Raw genomic sequence first — 17,705 nt, 5'->3', positions numbered from 1 at the left:
AACACTTTTTATCCAGATCACATTTTCCGTCGTTGGTGCACTTTCAACCAACGTCCTTTTGTCGCGTCCGAATGACGTCAGCGAGACGTTTTCCATCATGGCGGCGGAAGGCGGTGAGGAGTTGAGCGGCAACGGGGAGCTCGAAGTGTCTTCAGGTTGTTCTGATTAACTTGTGTTAACTTCACGATATGCGAGTGTTTGTCGTGTCACGTGTGTGTCTGCCCCCTGGCCTCGTGTGCAGGTGTTCTGAGTGACGGCTCAGACTTGCACCTGCTTTGAGAGCAAGCGTGAGAAGCTAGGCTAGGCTAACGAGATCTCAGCTCCCAACAGTGTCTGTGAACTAACTTTAACCAACACCGACCGACCTCCCTTTGTTTAGCGACGGGTTTCATCGCCGTTGTCCACAAACCAATCGAGCCGCATCCTGCAGTCTAATCTCGCTGCTCCGATCTTTTAATGAATGGAACCAACCTGTGCAGGTGTAGACGAGAGGTGTTTCCAAAATAAAAGCCCTAAACTACTGTTCTTTGCATGATCTAGTCGTCGTGTGTGCGCATCACCGGCTGCAGGCGGCGAATACTTCACTCTCGTGTTCAGCTGCAGAACCGGATTGACTGCTCGCTCAGTGGAACAAAAGATTTATCTCTTTATAACAACCACGCACACAGACACTGTTTGCATTTGGGCAGAACTTTAAACGTTACCTCCTACTAGTTTACTACAGTGTCCGTGCGTTTGCGAATGCTTGGTTTTCACACACATGGTCATTCGTTTTGTGTCCAGGAAGCAGAGGAACTGAAATATGTAATGAATTACATCACATTACATTCAATTGGCAAACGCCTTTTTCCTTACAGAGGTTCAATGGAATTTTCTAAGCTGTTGTCAACCTCCAAACAAACCGGTTAGAGCATTCTTAGTGCTAAAAATAGAGGTTTGTTTCTGTGGAGCACCACACCTCATGAACACTATGGGGCTCATTATGTGGGAAGGTCAGGTGGGTCATGGAATGTGACAAGACTGCAACCTGAATTATTTAAAGCAACTAAGTTTTGTTTTTAGTCATGTGCATCTGGGAAAAGCTGTGTTTGGAAATGTCTGATTGCCTATCTGACAGGAGTGTCGAGGCAGGCTGCTGACATCTAGTAGTCAAAGATCACGATGCACTAAAATGATTTAAGTATTCTGAGTTAAGTAGTGGTGAAACTGTCAATCAGTCAATTAGTCGTTTGACAGAACAAAATGATCATCAACTATTAATTATGAATTCATTTTGGCTTAATTTCCCTGTTTTTATATTCTGTAAATTAAATCTTTGGTTTTGGGTTGTTGGTGGAACAAAAAACAGTGAAACATATCTGTCTCTTTATTTTCATTATCAATTAATCTGTCTGTTATTATCTGCTCAATTCGTTTTTTTGTCTATAAAATGTTGAGAAATGTCGATCATGGTTCTCGAACCCCAACATGATGTTTTGTTTCATCCACACACTAAAGATATTTAGTTTACTGTCATAGAGGAGCAAAGAAACCAGGAAATATTCACATTTAAGAAGCTAAAATAATATAATTTTGCCTTGTTTTCCCACAGAAACTACTTGAAGCGATGAATCGATTATCAAAATAGTTGGCAGTTAATTAAGTAGTCGATTGCTAATTGATTAACTGTTGCAGCTCTACATTAATCTACAAAGAAAATAATTGTGCGTTGCAGATCTGTGGCGAGTAGTAAAAACTTCGCCCCAGGTAGTATGTGATGCATTATAAATTCAGAATCTGGTTGCTCCAGCACAAGATTCGATTTCAGGTCACGGATTTATGAGAATTGTCCAGCATTGTGGGAAGCATTTTAGATAATCTTAAAATAGAGATCAATCTGAGTTAATCACCTGTGATCTTCTCCCCTCTGCAGCCATGGAGTCCTCTGAGGTTCCTCCACCGCCTCCAATTGAGATGGCTGAGATGTTGGAAGAGAACGGCAGTCCCGCCGCTGCCCCTGAAGCTCCTGTGGACCCCGACCCATCTTCCTTCTCCATGCCTCTGGTTGCAGAGGACGAGGAGGGGGAGCTGCCTGCTGACTTTGAGCGCCTGTGGAAGGCTGCCCATGACAACCCTCAAGACTTCACCAGCTGGACCGACCTGCTACAATACTGCGAGCAAGAGGTACGATACAGATATACGTCAGTAATGATGGGATACCGTCACACCCCATAAGACATGTTTGATCTGGAAGCTTGCTAGAGCCTCATGTAACCTTTCTACATAAATGTTCTCTCGCCTGTTCAGAGTCACATGACAGCGTCACGCAGAGCGCTGGTGGCCTTCCTCATTCGTTACCCGCTCTGTTACGGCTACTGGAAGAAATTTGCTGATCTGGAGCGCCGCGCAGGCTACAACGACAAAGCAGAGGAGGTAAAAAGGGAGATAACCATTCAGTTTTCCTTCATTCCCCACACCATGAAGTGTTTTTCACTGATTTTATGAGCTGATGATGTTGATTGCTTTTTTTGTTTTTGTTTTTTTATGTAGGTGTGTGTCCAGGGTCTCCAGGCAATCCCTCTGAGTGTAGATCTGTGGATCCACTACGTCAATCTGTTGCTGGGAACATTGGACATGAACCTGCCCGAGTCGCCAAAGAGGATTCGCCGGTAGACAAACACACACTCACACGCACATTTATGACTCATAATTGTAATTTTTCATTGTTTCAACAGAACCAAATTATTTTTGACTCCTCATACAAGGAACACTGTTTGTTCACCACAGAAGCAAATGGTTCTTAACAAAACTGCATGCATGCAAATGCTGCTGATCATGAGCCTTTGTTTTGTTTTCGTTAGATTATTTTTCAACCCTTTTTTCAGAAAGTGATTTTCAAGTTTTAATGTTTTTTTCCCATCTCAACCGTCAGTGTGTTTGAGGATGCGGTTGCGGCAGCAGGTCTGGACTTCCACTCAGACCGCCTTTGGGATCTGTATGTTGAGTGGGAGAAGGAACAGGGGAACATGCAGAACGCGACCGCCGTCCTCGACAGAGTCCTCAAAGTCCCCACTCAACTCTACAACACCCACTATGACAAGTAAGACCACACACACACCCAAGTAGGTTTTTGCTTTTGCTTTTAAGGGGAACAATTAATCAAGACAGTATTGTCTCTCTCTCCCTTTCTCAGTCTTTTCTTCTCACAAATTTCACTTTGTGTCCGGCTCTGTCCTTCCCCCCTTCAGGTTCAAGGAGCACCTGAACAGCCATGAGCCCAAAGAGGTGCTTCCCCCGGAGGAGTACGAGGAGCTGAGGACGTTGTGCCGTCAGAGCCAGAAGGCAGAGCGTGCCGAACAGGCCCAGGAGGAGGTGGAGGAGAGGCCGCCGGGCGAGGAACAGCCAGCCACACCTGAGGGCACAGATTCAGTGAGTAACATCTGACTCTTTTTCAATCAACGCTGAGGATTTTGGTTGGTTTAAACATGAGATATGAATTTAAGAAATGGCTTAAAAGATTATAATCTTTATCATATTTACTCTCTGTGTTTAGGAGGAGCTGATGCAGAAGATCCGGGAACAAGTCCTGGTTCGCAGGGATAAAGTTTATCAGGACAACGAGGGAGAAGTCCGCCAGAGATGGAACTTTGAAGATGCTGTGAGGTTTTTTTTTCTAATCATTGTATCTTTGTCATGTTCTTGTGTTTTCCTCCCTCTATTTTCCATTCAAAGTATTTGAACACATGCACACATTTATGTAATTGCACCCAGCTCACCCACTCATCAAAAACACGTCTGCTTTCGCCTCTATTTCTCTCTGTCGTGCAGATCAAGCGGCCCTACTTCCACGTCAAGTCACTGGACCGCCTGCAGCTGCGATCCTGGCACTCTTACCTGGACTGGGAGGTCGCTCAGCTGAACAAGGACACCAAAGAACCCGACCAAGGTGAATAAATACACAATGGAGATATTGTCTGTTATCACCTTTTGTATCTGTGATTTCTTAATTTTTCGTCAACATCTGAAAGTACTTGCAGTTTTGACACCACTGTCTCCTACCAGATCTGGACCAGGCAGCCACAGAGGGGTCAGAGGTCACAGCTCAGCCCCATGGAGTGTCAGAGGAGGTGGCGGTTGCCCGTGATGACCACAGTGTTCGCATCCTCTTTGAGCGTTGCTTGATCGCTTGCGCTCTGTATGAGGAGTTTTGGACCAGAGTAAGTGTGTGAGATGGAGAGCATATTTTCATTTGAGTGTGTATTAATGTCTAGTGTGCTGGTAGCAGTGAGGGCTTAAAGACGAGATTTAAAAAGAGAAGTTTCTGTGTGTATGATTATATACTATATGTGTGTACGATCTCTGCTTGTGTCGTTCAGTACATTCAGTACCTGGAGCCGCAGAGTGTGGACGAGGCTCGAGCGGTTTACAGACGAGCCTGTGAGGTCCACCTGACTTACAAACCCAACATCCACATGCAGTGGGCCACCTTCGAGGAGAGGCACGGTACGACACCCACCACATCTGTTTTGGTTGTTTAAAGGCCTTCAAGGCATTTTAATTTGATTTACCTGAACTTACAGAAACTCATTTCATTATTCTAACACATTAAAGTTGAGTTTGAAGTGTCACCGAGCCCCAAATCTTCCTTTAGTGAGTCCTTTTAGTGAAACAGTCATAAAGGTTTTGTCGCCAACACACCCATGTGAACTCCTTCACCTTCTCCAACAGGTGATTTAACCGAGGCTCGGCGAGTGCTGGAGGCACTGGAGAAGAATCTGCCGGGGCTGGCAGTGGTCCGTCTCCGCCGGGCGGCTCTGGAGAGACGAGCGGGCAACCTGGACCAATCAGAGGCCTTGCTGCAGGAGGCGGTGGCTGCATCCAAAGAGAAGCCCACGTTGCACGCGTTCTACTCCATCAAGCTGGCTCGCCTGCTGCTGAAACTGGGCAGGGACCCGAGCAGAGCGCGCAGAGTTTTACAGGAGGCGCTGGAGATCAGTCCGGTGAGATAATTAACACCCATGGTGACTGCCACAAAATATTTCAGCCAATAGAGTGTTGATCCATCTTCTCTTTTTGAAACTTAAAGAATGTGAAAGTAGTTTTACTTTAAAATCTGTTTTACATTTCACATTTTGCATATTAGTGGCTGAGATTTACTAATTTAGTTTTTTTGTGACAGTTAGAGATTATACACCAAATGTTCAGATTGTCCATCAGCTGAGTGAAAATAGCAGGTGCATTAATGATTAGTTGCACACTATGATTTACATCCCACATTAGCTTTTGTGTTGAATCACTCCTCAGGACAACGATAAACTGCATGTGAACCTGTTGGAGCTGGAGGTGTCAGGGGACCCCTGGGCCTCAGCGGAGGCGGTGCAGGAGTGTGTGACACGAGCTCTGGCAGCTCCTCTCGCTCCACACACCAAGATCCTGTTCTCACAGAGAGGCCTGCAGTTTGCCGAGGACTACAGCAACTCCATCCAGAGGTCAGAGTTCAACTTCAGTTTCGTGATTGACAAATGCTTTAAATCCAGTTTGATTGTCTCTAACAAGCCGTTCATTGTCTCTGTCCTCTGCAGCGTGCTGTCTGTCTACGAGGAGCACCAGAAACTGTTGAGGGAGCACGGTGGAACAAAGAGAGAAGCAGAAAACGGGTGAGAGGCGAAGATAAAACCTCCAGAGATCATTTGATCAAGTTCAGAAGAAATATTTTTCTGTGAACTGCAACTGGCAGTGTTTAACAAAATAGCTCATTGATTGATTGTATTTTATATATGCCCGACCGTGTGCTGATCAGTCACTGCTGTTCAACAACAACAATGTAAGAAATCAGTGATGACTACTCAAAAAAAAAATACTCAAAATGCTGTTATTGATCGATAGCATACTGCATAGATAATCTTATAAAGATGGTTCATTGCACTGATAATGAGGCTGATGTTGAGCAGATGGAAGGTTGGAGATCCGATGAAGCGTTGGCATGCTGTTGATCCGGTGTTTGATTTTGCAGTGACGAGGATTCAGAGAAACTCAGCAAAAGCGAGGACGGCTCTGCTGTTGCCGTGTCCGGGCAAGTCCCACCCACCATGCCGCATGTCCCCATCACAACGCCCCCTCCTCCTGTGACGGGCACCGACGCGAGCGCGCAGGCCGGCTACGGAGGATACGGCAACTGGTACCAGGTAGGACTGAGATTTTAACAAAGACGGCCACTTCAAAAAAATATATAAGATCGATTGTATGTAAAACTATTTTGGGTGTACAGCTCAAGATGTTCTCATTTCCTCTCTGTCTTGATTCGTTTCCAGCAATCACAGTACGGTGGCTACGGCTACCAGAACACCTGGAACTACAACCAGGGCTACTATCCCCCCAGCTAAAGAGAGCAGCGGCAATTGTAGCGCCTAAAGGCCACAGGAAGCAGGTTTGACCCAGGATGGCGTCTCACCTGGACAACAAACTGAAGCAACCTTTCCTCTCCGTCCTTCCTCTGAGAGTCCTGGATTTGTAAACAAAATAAGGGGCTGGAGTTGAGCTCTCTCAAAAAAAACAAAAAACATGTCGTGTCATTTCAGTGTTGAGTCTGAGAGACTGATGAGAAGACGATGAAAGGAAACAGTGACATTCATTTTCAGTAGATCTATCTCTCTGCATTTTAATCAGAACTATTTTTGTATTTGTTTGCAAGGCAACCCCTTTGCTCATGTTTTAAAGTGACACAGTTTGTCCACAAACTTTACAGGTGATGTATGATCGACATTTTGTACCATTCCACATCATAGGCCATTTGTTTTGTTTTTTCTAATGTATATAAAGTTGTTTTATAGTGTGTCACATCAGCCCTCCTTTGTGTTGTGTGTGTGTGTCTTTATTTGTCTCCGTGATGCTAAGACGTGAGGCCTGTGTGTCCTGATCTGTATCTACAGCCGTGTTTGTAAAAAGTTTTGAGTCTGGAAATTTCTGTACATTACTGTATTGCTGCTGCTCTCATGTCATCACATTAGGTAATGTTACTGTGATGGGTACATACCAGTAGGAAGAGTTAGATCATTACCAACAATCCACTCATGCCTCTGCCTTTCTCAAGCTGTTTTCAGACATGAACTCCAGATAAAGTCCGGAAAATTGGGTCCGGACTTGTCCTGGGGTCGTTCACATATAACGAGTGAAGACAGAAGATTGTCAGTCTACACACGTTCACACCAGTAGGAATATTTCAGGATCATTCTCTGGTGTCTGGGTAGACCATGCATGAGGCAGGACAGGGCAAAAAAATTTCGCTGCGGAAAGCTTCCGTTTTGTTTAGTCATCAACACGCCCACTCGCTCGTGAATATATCCAGAAAATGTCCCGCTGTATTCTCACGTGGTCTCACAAGGATATTTTTTCCCAGAGATTTTCGAATTTGCTTGGCGAGTGGTAGGAAGGGTTCCTGAAAATATCTAAAGCAAAATTCAGCCCCTTAGAAAACTTCAGGCAAATTCAGTGCATGTCTGAAACAGCGAGTATATAAACAGGTCTGAAAGCAGCTTCAGTCTTTTATGGAGAAAGCATGCGAGTGCTGGTTGTACTTGTCTGAGCTTGTGGCTGGCTGGAGAGATGTTAAGACTAATGGTTTCTTCCTTTCATTTACCCATAATTTTGAAAATCGATATTAAAAGTCACTGTAATCCATATTTAAAAAATGGCATTTCAAACAATGTGAAAACTGAGAAAATGTGAAAGGGGGTCACCTGTAACAATAAACCCACAGAGAATTATCACCTTAATCTGCTGCCGCCCTCAGCTTTGTTTAGCTTCATAGTGAGTTTCAGCTCATGGTTCAGCCGGTCGACTCCTCTCGCACTCAACACTTCAGCCACAGAAGGAAACTTAAAAAAAAAAAAAAAAAACTTCTGCTGTACACTTCCTGCTCAGCACCAAACAGCAGACACAAAGTGAGCCACACACTGGCAAACATTTAGTGACTAAAGAGCCAGACATTTGCCTCAGGAGTTGGTTAAGAACAAAAGTCAAGATGATACTAGAGTAAATATTAGACTTTATGCATTCAGCAGGTTGATACAAACATGATCCCAGGTGAGACTACACTGCTCTTTATCTGCTGGATGTTTAAATAAGCAATTTCTTGCTACAAATATTGTCAGATCAACTTAAAAAGTGACGTTATGTAAATGTGCAAACTGCTCATTCCCACTGCTTCCAAGTGGTAAATAACGTGTCAATTATTGAGTAAGGTTGAAATTACAGCCTCTGAAAGCTACTGGCTTTGAGAAGCAGGTTTCACAGCACTGAATCGGACTTACAATAAAAAAGCATGGATGTTTCTGATAACACGTACGATGTCTTAGGTCTATCCAGGACTTCCAATCAATCATGATAGTGACTGTGCATTATAATGCTTTATTTATATGTAGAGAACTTCCAGCTCACTAGATGTATTAAAATCCAGTGGGCATGTGAACTGTAGATGCTTGGCTTTTTTGGGGGGCCTCTTCCAGTTTTCCATTCAACAATAAAATTAGGTAAAGTGGATTATGATTAACTTCAGTTTGTTCTGTCAGTCTTCAATACTCCTTTTGAAACCAATCCCCTGATAATCAATCCTGATAGTGAGATCATTTTTGGTCAAAAACAGTTGTTTCAAGTAAGACTACCAAAGTGATGGTTAGAAAAATCCAGTCCACCATCACAATTCTCCAAGTCAGTTTTATTTCAGTAGATTGTTGGTGATTATGAAGACATAACTCATTATATTTCAAGTTATTAAAAAACTTTCAAAGTAGGATGTCACAGAATCAGGAAGATTGTGAGGGTTAAATTTAAGGCTCTTTCAGAACCAGTCGAGCAAGTGTCGGGTGGTTGCTTTGCTGCAAGAATCAGGTTAAAACTCAACGATTTTGTTCTGTATTGGTTTATGAAAAAAAAATCTGTTGCTGAAACCATGAGCGGCGTTCCTTGAAGGAGTATCAGTCAAAAGCCAGCTATCCCCACTTCACCACGAATCAATAAATTCTCAGACTCATTGCACACACGCCAGTCTACAGTCGGTGAAATCAGCCCAGAATGACAAGGGGCTGCATTCCGTTTGTTTTAAAAAAAACAACTCCCTCCCCCCAAAAAACAACAACAAACATTTATCCTATAACACATCGTCTAAACACAGCTTCCAGCTCCGTCTGTGCTTAAGTTCTGTTAGCTGGCTTATTGAGCGATACTGAAACATGGCGGCTCTGCGTCTCTGGTGGTGATGTCGTGAAGGTGGTGAGGTAGGCTCACAGAGCAGATCCTCCTGGTCCCTTCTCACTTTTTGGCAACAACCAGCACAGCTGAAGGCACCAAACCTGAAAAAAAAAAAGACAGAAAAGGAAAAGTTGTGAAAAGGGTCGGACACAGTCTGTAGGTGTCTGAGCACCGCAAACCTGTGTGATGTGACTCTTGGTCCCTTCAGTATATAGTCCAGTCTACATTACTTGACAACTGCAATCTGAGAGATTACAGAAATTAAACATTCTAAACCTATTTTTAAAATAAAAAAATCACATCTGTGTAATATACAACATTTATACTGGTATGAACATGTGCTCTGGGGCGGGATATGCTATTCCAAAACTGCTCCGTGGACCAGTGTTTACCCAGCTCCTTCAGGGGCTTCTCCATGTCCAGCTCGGTGTAGACGTGACGTGGGTAGGGGGACAGCAGCGTGAAGTCCTGACCCTCGGGTGTGTTGCCGTTCATCTGCACGTAAACGCGCACTGCCGCCAGCGGCTCCTGGGCCTTGAAGACTGCCGTTATGGTCGAGCCGTCCAGCATGCGTACCTGCAAAGAGAGAGATAAATATGTATCAATGTCAGTTTGTCTCACAGTCCTAAATATCTGCTGTTTCAGAAGGGACCAATTTCTGTCTGGTCCATTTGTTAAGAGAAAACTAAAAAAAGATGCAAAAACAGAATGTCTGAAGCCTGCACCTGTATCCTGGACTCATCATACTCCTTCTTTGTGGGCGGAGGGCCCTGGCTGGTTGGTGATGAGGGGCTGGGCAGGGCAGGTTCGGGTGCAGCAGCCGCCGTGCTCGGGGGTCCTCCGCCTCCAAACTAGACAGTACCCCCAAAAAAATCTAAGTTATTGGTTCCAACAGAGAAGGGAAACAGGCAGAAATGGAAAGTGAACTCAACGACAGCAGTACCTTCTGTGCTCTCTCCTCTCTGTCTCGTGCTATCTTGTCTTTAACCCTTTGCCTGCCGGAAAATAAACATAAGGAACACAGAAACATTAAGAATATAACTTGCCAAAGATTAGCAACCTATGGTGAAGTGTAGATGCCGGTTCATGTTAGTTCATTTGCATTTGCTACATTGGCCCTAACCTCTGAAGAATAATAAATGATAATGTAAAAAATAAAACAACATTCCAGCCTGATTGTTGAAAAAATATTTTTTTTGCCATTTTAATGAAACTTTCCCTTGACCTCCTTGGCATACATTCCAGAGGGAGGTCATGAAAATATTTTTAAAATAGGTGGAAACATTGCTGAATCATTTATATTATACAGCTTCAACATGTTGATAAACTGGTCCACAAAACTTTTGCTTACTCAGTGTTTTAAAGAAAGACCTTACCTCGCCATTTTGTCCTCCATCTTTTCCTTCCTGCGCTGGTCAGCCAGCTTCTTCATATCATTGTCCTGCAGTTTCTGGCGGATCTGTTGCAGTTCTTGGCCATGCCTCCTCCGCTGCTTCTCCCTCTCCACCTCTTCTGCCCGCTCTCGCTCTCGTCTCTCCGCCTGCTTCACTCGCATCAGCTCTTCTAGCCTGAAAAAGAGACATGCCGACACAGCAATCAGCCTCCATACAATAAGGTCAATATCTACAACAAAGAGGACTCCTACACACGGGCTATTTTTTGTAGATAAAGGTTATGACCAGTGCATTAAATCTGTATAATCAGTTTCAGGGCACTTTCACACCTACCTTGTTTGGTCCGGACTTTCTGACTTTTCAGTTTGGTCCGAGTAGGTGATAACGACAGGACGTAAGGTGTCAAGTTCTTTAGTGCGTTTGCAAAATTGCAATGTGAAACCATAACTAACCAGATCAAATGTATACAATGTAACAAAAACACAAGCGTTGGTTTGGACGTTGGTGTGAAAAGTTACTGTGTGCGCACTCTGACCTCTTAACTTGCTCATGTTTCTCCTCCTCTGTCATTGGCTGTGCATTCTCGTCATCCTCATTGTAGGCGATGTCGCCAGCTGTTGTCAGGAGAGCCAAAACAAATGGACATGAAAAAAAAAAAAGAAACATATGGAGACAGAATGAGCTAACGGTTGTGTGGTATTGAATTGTTTTTTACTGATAAAAGGCCAAGAAAGTAACCAGCTCTCATCTTATTACTGTACGTACAGTGTAAAAGAACAGGGACTGCCACTTAAGTTTGCTAAAGTTAGTTTAGAGATTATATAGTGTTTACAGAAACAAAAATATGAATAAAATCCTCTTTCGCTCTAATTATGCAATTTTATATCACAGGTATTTTTGGTATATATCCTGATGTTGTAGCTTTCCTGAAAACATCAATTAAGAAACTCTTTATAGATTAAGTACCCAGGTGTACTGTCTAATTTTGTCTCATGTGAATTAAATAAAATACAATGCTCATTTGCCTAATAAACGTCACCCAGAAATATAACAAGGACAGCTGCCATGGTATACATTTCTGACAAAATATTGGACAGCAGACTACAGTAGACAGGCTGTCCCCACAAAACACAACAGCCAGTGACCTTCAGTGGTATCGGCTTGTGTGGACTGTTCAGCGCTGGGCTGGCTTTCTGTGTCTCCTCCCAGGACGTTGCCCACAGGCGGCACATAGGGCTCGTCGATGTCGGGGTCGTTCTCGTGTTCCATTAACCTGCAGAAAGCACGTCACGGAAGAAAGACGAAGGCGGAACTCTTGTGATCAACACTATCGGTAGTACACTGGGATAATGGGGAACACTTGGTGCCTTTAAAACGGAGACGTGTGAGTGTAGAAGTGGACTGCGGCACTGAGGACTTGGTCCAGTTCAACACCAGTACAGAGCTGCAACAGTTAATGGATTAATCGATTAGTAATCAACTACTAAATGAATCACCAACTATTTAAATAATCGATTCATCGGTTTGAGTAGTTTTTATGGAGAAAAAAAGTCAAAATTCTCTGATTTAAGCTTCTAAAATGTGAATATTTTCTGGTCTCCTTGCTCCTCTGTGACAGTACACTGAATATATTTGGTGTGTGGACGAAACAAAACTGCGGCAAAAATAATCAACGGATTAATCGATCATGAAAATAATGGTTGGTTGCAGCCCTGCACCAGTGTGTTTTACTTCCTGTGCCTGTGAGACTCACCAGTCCATGGCTTGTTCTATCCCCTGGTTCCCCGTGTTGGCAACTGCCTTCTCTCTAGAAACACAACAGAAGAGGACAGGCGTGGTCACTGTGGGGCAGGTCTGCTCTCACTTCATACCAGTCTCTTCTCTGGACACTACATTCTGCAGCATGCGGTGTCACTCACGCTCTGTTTCGGTCGAAGCCCATCTCCAGCAGACTCTCTTGTGTTGTTAGTTCTGCCATTTTGACCTGAAACACATTGTGTACATTGTCACTACATCAACAAGAGGCTCGTCATTTCCAATGTGCCCCGTTGTTCTAGCAGGTGAATCACAACAGACACACGTTGAACCACCTGAAGTCAACACCACAGCAGAGTCCTGTGTGGAGGACTGAGCCTCGAGGTGGAGCTATTCAATATCACAATTCACGTTATTCTGAGAGCTAAAATTAGCTATGTGGCTAACGGTCAAATTGCGGAAAGCTAGCTGGGTAGCTAGCGCGATTAAAAAGGAAAAAGAACCCTCACAACCCCTCCATCCCTCTATCTGCTGATGTTCACTTGAATGCTACACATTTAGTTACACGGAGGTGTTATTGTGTTTCTCGGGGAGGTGATATTAGCTACTATTCTCCCAAAGACACCGCTGTTTAGCTACTCACACATCAGCCAACACCGCCTCGATAGTACGGGAGCCCACATGGGTCAAACAGAACAGAACGCGAAATCAAGCTGAAATTCAAAAACTACTCAGATCTTTTGTTCGATGTAAGTTTAACCAGAACATTATTTTTATTTGTTCTCTGGATGACTCTATATTGCTGGGTTATTATTGAATGTGTGAGAAGTTCTCCTTCTTGAGCAATTTGTTTACAAAATTATTTTTAAAATGTACCATGCTTTGTTGAGCGATACATGCAGAACATACAGATAAAAGAAAGAAACATTGTTAACTGAGGACTGCTCAGTAAATATGAATTCTTCTCTTTGGGGGAAAAACATTAACCTCTTCACTGTGACAAAATGGAACAATGCACTACATATTTGTCTACATAGGTTATAATGACAAAACCAGAAAGATAAATGTATACTCCTGATTCAAAAGGAACCACTGTTATGAGATAAAATCAATGTCCTTGAATTAAGTTATTTCATATTTCAAAGGACTTGGTTGTATCATCTGTGAATGATTGTCTCTCCATTCGGATGTTTAAAAGCAGTTCATTGGAAAGACATCTGCACCACATGAGGTATATCCCTATATGTTTTTGGAATATGTTATAGCAGAGACAGGATTCACTGACTGTACGAAGAGATATCAGCGTGAAGTGGTTTGAAGAAGTTTGATGAGGAATTGTGTCTCATTGGCTGTTCTCTGTCTTGTATCATTGTATCCCATCCTTGTGTGTCTGAGGGTTTTAAACAGAATGCAAGTTGCTCAGTTTTATGGGCAGGTTGAATCTGTTACATATTTACAGTAAGTGTAATGATTGATTTTTTTCCTTTCCCCCTCACAGTCTTAAGCAGCCCTAATTCACGAGTCTTCCATTACTCAGACTTGTGTCTCTGCCTGCTCACTTCTGTCTTACTTCTTTTCAACTTTGTGAAGGGTTTGTCCACGAACCCCCTTTCTCTCCTTTTGACTGACTTGCTTTTCCTTAAACTTTGTACCGTTTTTCTTTTATTCGTTTTACTCTTTTCTCTCCTAGAAATGAGCCTCATGTGCAGTATTTACTTGGTGAGTATGTTTTTTTTATATACGTTTCAATGTAGTTAATGATCTAAAAAATAACACTTAAAAACTGTTTTTCTTCATCAATATACATCAATTTAGATTCAATTTTTATACTATGGGGCATATAGTCACCATAGTCTACACCTATTATAATTGATCAAATGTCTTGATTAAATAATATGCACCTCTGCCAGCAACTGAGCAACTATTATTTGGGAATACAATCATTTTCTTTTAACAGTAAAATCTTAATCACAGATTATCCTTTGAAAAAGTCTTGCCATCTATTTTGAATTTACCTGAATAATTTATGAAACCTGAATTGACACCCATATGCTTCCTTTTGGTCATTGGTTGCCAGACAATAAACATGGAGTTGTGTAAATTATGTTGTTGTATGATTGAAATTCATTTGCATAGCTGTGAATGAGGCTAAAGTTGACTTTCCATGTTTCATATCAGTAACGGAGGGTCTTCCTCCTTATAATCATTGCATCTGTTATATTTCTCCACAAAGCTTAACAACTTTTGGCAAGGGGTGGTTTTGAGATTGACTAAAATGTAATTTTGTTCAGGATATGACAGGTAATTTCTGCCTGCAGCACAAAAGTCTGGTTTGAAATATGAAATTCTCTTCTCAAACTCAATCTTCCCAATTTCACAAACATATTCATTTGAATTAGAGTGCAGAGATTCATTAAAGAGAGTCTCTGAATGCACTGTCAGGGGAATTGTCTAGCAAACAAAGGGGCAAAGTCAAAGGACACACAATAAGGCTGAAGGTATCTATAGTCTACCCTTAACCTGCTTTATGGCTCTGTTTTTTAACAGAAGGAGAAGGTTAAGTGTCAAAGTTCAGCCAGGATAAATTAAGATAATCTGGGAAACTAAAGAGAAGAGATGTACACAAGTAAATGATACATGCTCCTGTTTACTACGTCTTCAAAGCCATATCAATGCTTATATGTAAAAGATTCATTTTATTGGACTTTAGGCCAAAATTCATTTGCTGGGATGGCACTCCCTCTTGACTCCTGGCACACTTTAACAGAGTGAATGACCCTGATTTTATTGGAGTCATATGGATAACATGTAACCTTAGAAGCAGTAAAAACCAAGATCAGGAGACATTCAGCTTTGGTGGACAATACTGAACTAATCATTTATTAGGTGTGGGTTGTATTACCACATGAGTGCTCAGAGGAAAAAAAAAAATTGGATTTATATAGTCAGTGATGCCCGACCAAAAGAGGGCAGCATTATTTCAATTGTGGGAAACTGGTGCCATGTAGGTTAAATATGTTGTGTTATGAACGACTTTGAGTAATTGAATATAGTAACAAAAAATCCCATGATTCTGGCCTCTGCTGGGGACCAGCTGAACATTTCACACACCATATGTGATTATCTTAATTAAACATAATCAAATGAGGACAATCACAATTGCAAATATTTCAAAGCACTTTAAGTAACTCGAATCTCCTTGTGTCATTGAATGTAGATTACAGCAGAAATCTGTACAACCAATCCTGTGAGGAAATAAATACTATGTCTTTCTCCTGGTCTATGAGAGATGTCAGCTGTGTTGTTTCTGAGGGTCTCACCAGCTGTAACAGCATCTCCATATGGAAAAACTCTGGCTTCCAGTGGAGCTGCTGTTATCTCTGGAGGGACACCTTTTATCATCGAAATGCTGCTGGGACTCTTCTTAATAGTAGACACATTTGACTTTCAAAAGTTATAGTAACTCCTTCATTTCATTTTCCAACTCATTTCTGTGCAGTTTGCTCTTTGCATTCAATTAAAGCAAATCCTGAAAATCCTGTATGATTCTCTCTATGTTGTTTCTTTCTCATACTGTTCGTTCAGAGCAAACACAATTATGATGTTGAATAACATCTAATTTATTATTACATTATATTACGCTCATGCAATTTTGCCCAGGTAGTGCAATTGTATATAGCTATATGGAATTAAATCCAAAACAAGATGTGACTATTTAGGCAACATTTGTAGTTAATGGTAATACCTGAATGAATGAATGAATGAAAGAAATGTAACATATTTTTGTTCAAAACAACATATTAGAGTCAGACTTTAAACCTTTCCAAGGGTTGAAAGTCAAAATTCTAACATAAAGTGCAACTACAAAACTGGAAAAAGACAGAAAGAAAGGAGTGAATTAAGAAAATGAATAAATCATTTGATTTATGGCACTGTGATATGGTACTGTATCTACTTTCATGCTGATAATGGCACCATAAGAGGCAGGAGTAAATTCATTTCTATAATTTCAATTTAGAAAAAGGTTATTAGTATTAGTATTTTTAGGAGATTTTGGTTGAGACTAGTAATCAAAGTGCTAGAATAAGAGGTCCTATCATGTGTCACATCTAATCAATGCTAAGAGAAGAAAGGAAAAGAAAAGATCAGAACAAGACTATAAACTTTTCTCAGGCTCAAAACAAAAACATGTGAAAAATAAACATCACAGACTCTGAAAAATACACAGTATAAGTTAACTCTGTGAGATACAAACCACACGGACATTTGACATTTGAAATAAAGATAAGATAAGTTAAGATAAGATTAGTCCCACTATGGGGAGGTTTCACGCTTTACAGCAGCGAAGGGGGGTGGGATTGGTTCTCCATCACAGATTATATTTTAGCTATCATTCTCCTCTGTCCCACCACCTCCACTTGGTCAAGAGCTGGCCTTCCCAATGAGTCTGTCCAGTCTCTTCCTGATATCTGTCGAGTTGCTGCTGCCCCAGCAGACCACTCCAAAGAGTCGTAAAATACTGACACGTTTTGGAAATGTAAAGCTTGGTGCATAAAGCTGAAGCTGTGGAAGAGAGGAGGACACTGAACAACCTGTTATCTATCATGGATGATCCTTACCATCCTCTCCACCGCATACTGGACAGACAACTTTTCTGTTACAAGGAGCGTTGCAGGAAATTTGTGTAGTGTACAACACTTCACCTCTGTCTGACAGAGAACACCCTGGATTCCTGCACCTTTCACCCTCCTGTCACCATGTACACATGCACATTATTCATAAGTAATTGCACACCTGCACAATATGTATATATTCTTTATATCTTCATACCTTATATTTCTAGAGTTTTACATAGTTGTATATACAAAGGGATAGTTTATGGAATGAGTAGTTCCCTCACTCTTAAATAATCATGTAAATAAGTCTTGTACCTTAAACTTTTTTCAATTTTTCCAAATGTTTTTATTATTGTTGCTCAGAATAAAATGTTTTATGGTCACGATTCATCTCGTGGTTTGTTGTTGACTGGTTTTCGAGGCTTAAAACTCTTTATATAGGGATTTTATGAAACCGTTCAAAAACTGGGAGGTCACCGTCGAGCTTAATATCTGCTGCGCTCGTCACGTTACTATAACCTCTTTTGTCCCAGTCAGGATCCTGTAGAATGATGACACCAGTTTGCCATGTGATCTGATTGGTCAGTAGTCCGACTGGTGACTGGCTGTGAACTCGTAACTCGAACGTCACCACATGAGTTACCATGGTTACAAAGCTGCTATACAACGTTAAATCTGAAGTTTCCCTGATAACCGCAAATCCTGCCTCCTAGTA

General features: G+C 41.9%; 2 protein-coding genes across 4 annotated transcripts; one reads left to right on the top strand and one right to left on the bottom strand.

The window, feature by feature from the left end:
• The first annotated feature begins 18 nt into the window (after positions 1-18).
• On the top strand, positions 19-6,816 carry si:ch211-114c17.1 (pre-mRNA-processing factor 39). Its single transcript, XM_035649840.2, has 15 exons — positions 19-155; positions 1,913-2,163; positions 2,287-2,412; positions 2,530-2,648; positions 2,912-3,079; positions 3,228-3,408; positions 3,533-3,637; positions 3,808-3,925; positions 4,042-4,196; positions 4,356-4,482; positions 4,708-4,979; positions 5,284-5,468; positions 5,562-5,636; positions 5,993-6,164; positions 6,291-6,816. Exons 1-15 carry the CDS (start codon positions 98-100, stop codon positions 6,360-6,362), a joined length of 2,184 nt encoding a protein of 727 aa, XP_035505733.1. The 5' UTR covers positions 19-97; the 3' UTR covers positions 6,363-6,816.
• A 1,861-nt stretch (positions 6,817-8,677) lies between these two features.
• ubxn1 (UBX domain protein 1) lies at positions 8,678-13,683 on the bottom strand. 3 transcript variants are annotated; one of them, XM_035649843.2, is made up of 10 exons: positions 13,660-13,683; positions 12,539-12,603; positions 12,373-12,426; positions 11,765-11,892; positions 11,155-11,233; positions 10,602-10,793; positions 10,169-10,220; positions 9,951-10,076; positions 9,618-9,801; positions 8,678-9,326 (listed from the first exon to the last, which is right to left on the bottom strand). In XM_035649843.2, the coding sequence occupies exons 2-10, from the start codon at positions 12,595-12,597 to the stop codon at positions 9,286-9,288; spliced, it is 915 nt and encodes a 304-aa protein (XP_035505736.1). In that variant the 5' UTR covers positions 12,598-12,603; positions 13,660-13,683; the 3' UTR covers positions 8,678-9,285. The 3 variants fall into 3 exon arrangements, with proteins under 3 accessions (XP_035505736.1, XP_035505734.1, XP_035505735.1); XM_035649841.2 differs by lacking the exon at positions 13,660-13,683 and adding an exon at positions 13,018-13,075; XM_035649842.2 differs by lacking the exon at positions 13,660-13,683 and adding an exon at positions 12,710-12,992.
• Positions 13,684-17,705: the final 4,022 nt, after the last annotated feature.

This window comes from Scophthalmus maximus, chromosome 9 (assembly GCF_022379125.1).
Source record: "Scophthalmus maximus strain ysfricsl-2021 chromosome 9, ASM2237912v1, whole genome shotgun sequence".
NCBI lineage: Eukaryota > Metazoa > Chordata > Actinopteri > Pleuronectiformes > Scophthalmidae > Scophthalmus > Scophthalmus maximus.
This window is presented reverse-complemented; position numbering and strand designations above follow the sequence as displayed.

What these genes read in the sequence shown, in the direction of transcription:
- si:ch211-114c17.1 (XM_035649840.2), top strand. Translation starts at nt 98, where the DNA reads ATGGCGGCGGAAGGCGGTGAGGAGTTGAGCGGCAACGGGGAGCTCGAA. An exon ending in TACAACACCCACTATGACAA is followed by an intron (nt 3,080 to 3,227) that starts GTAAGACCACAC and finishes TCCCCCCTTCAG; the next exon opens with GTTCAAGGAGCACCTGAACA. An exon ending in TACAGCAACTCCATCCAGAG is followed by an intron (nt 5,469 to 5,561) that starts GTCAGAGTTCAA and finishes TGTCCTCTGCAG; the next exon opens with CGTGCTGTCTGTCTACGAGG.
- ubxn1 (XM_035649843.2), bottom strand. Translation starts at nt 12,597, where the DNA reads ATGGCAGAACTAACAACACAAGAGAGTCTGCTGGAGATGGGCTTCGAC. An exon ending in GGCTTCGACCGAAACAGAGC is followed by an intron (nt 12,427 to 12,538) that starts GTGAGTGACACC and finishes TTGTGTTTCTAG; the next exon opens with AGAGAAGGCAGTTGCCAACA. An exon ending in GAGAGGAGAGAGCACAGAAG is followed by an intron (nt 10,077 to 10,168) that starts GTACTGCTGTCG and finishes GGTACTGTCTAG; the next exon opens with TTTGGAGGCGGAGGACCCCC.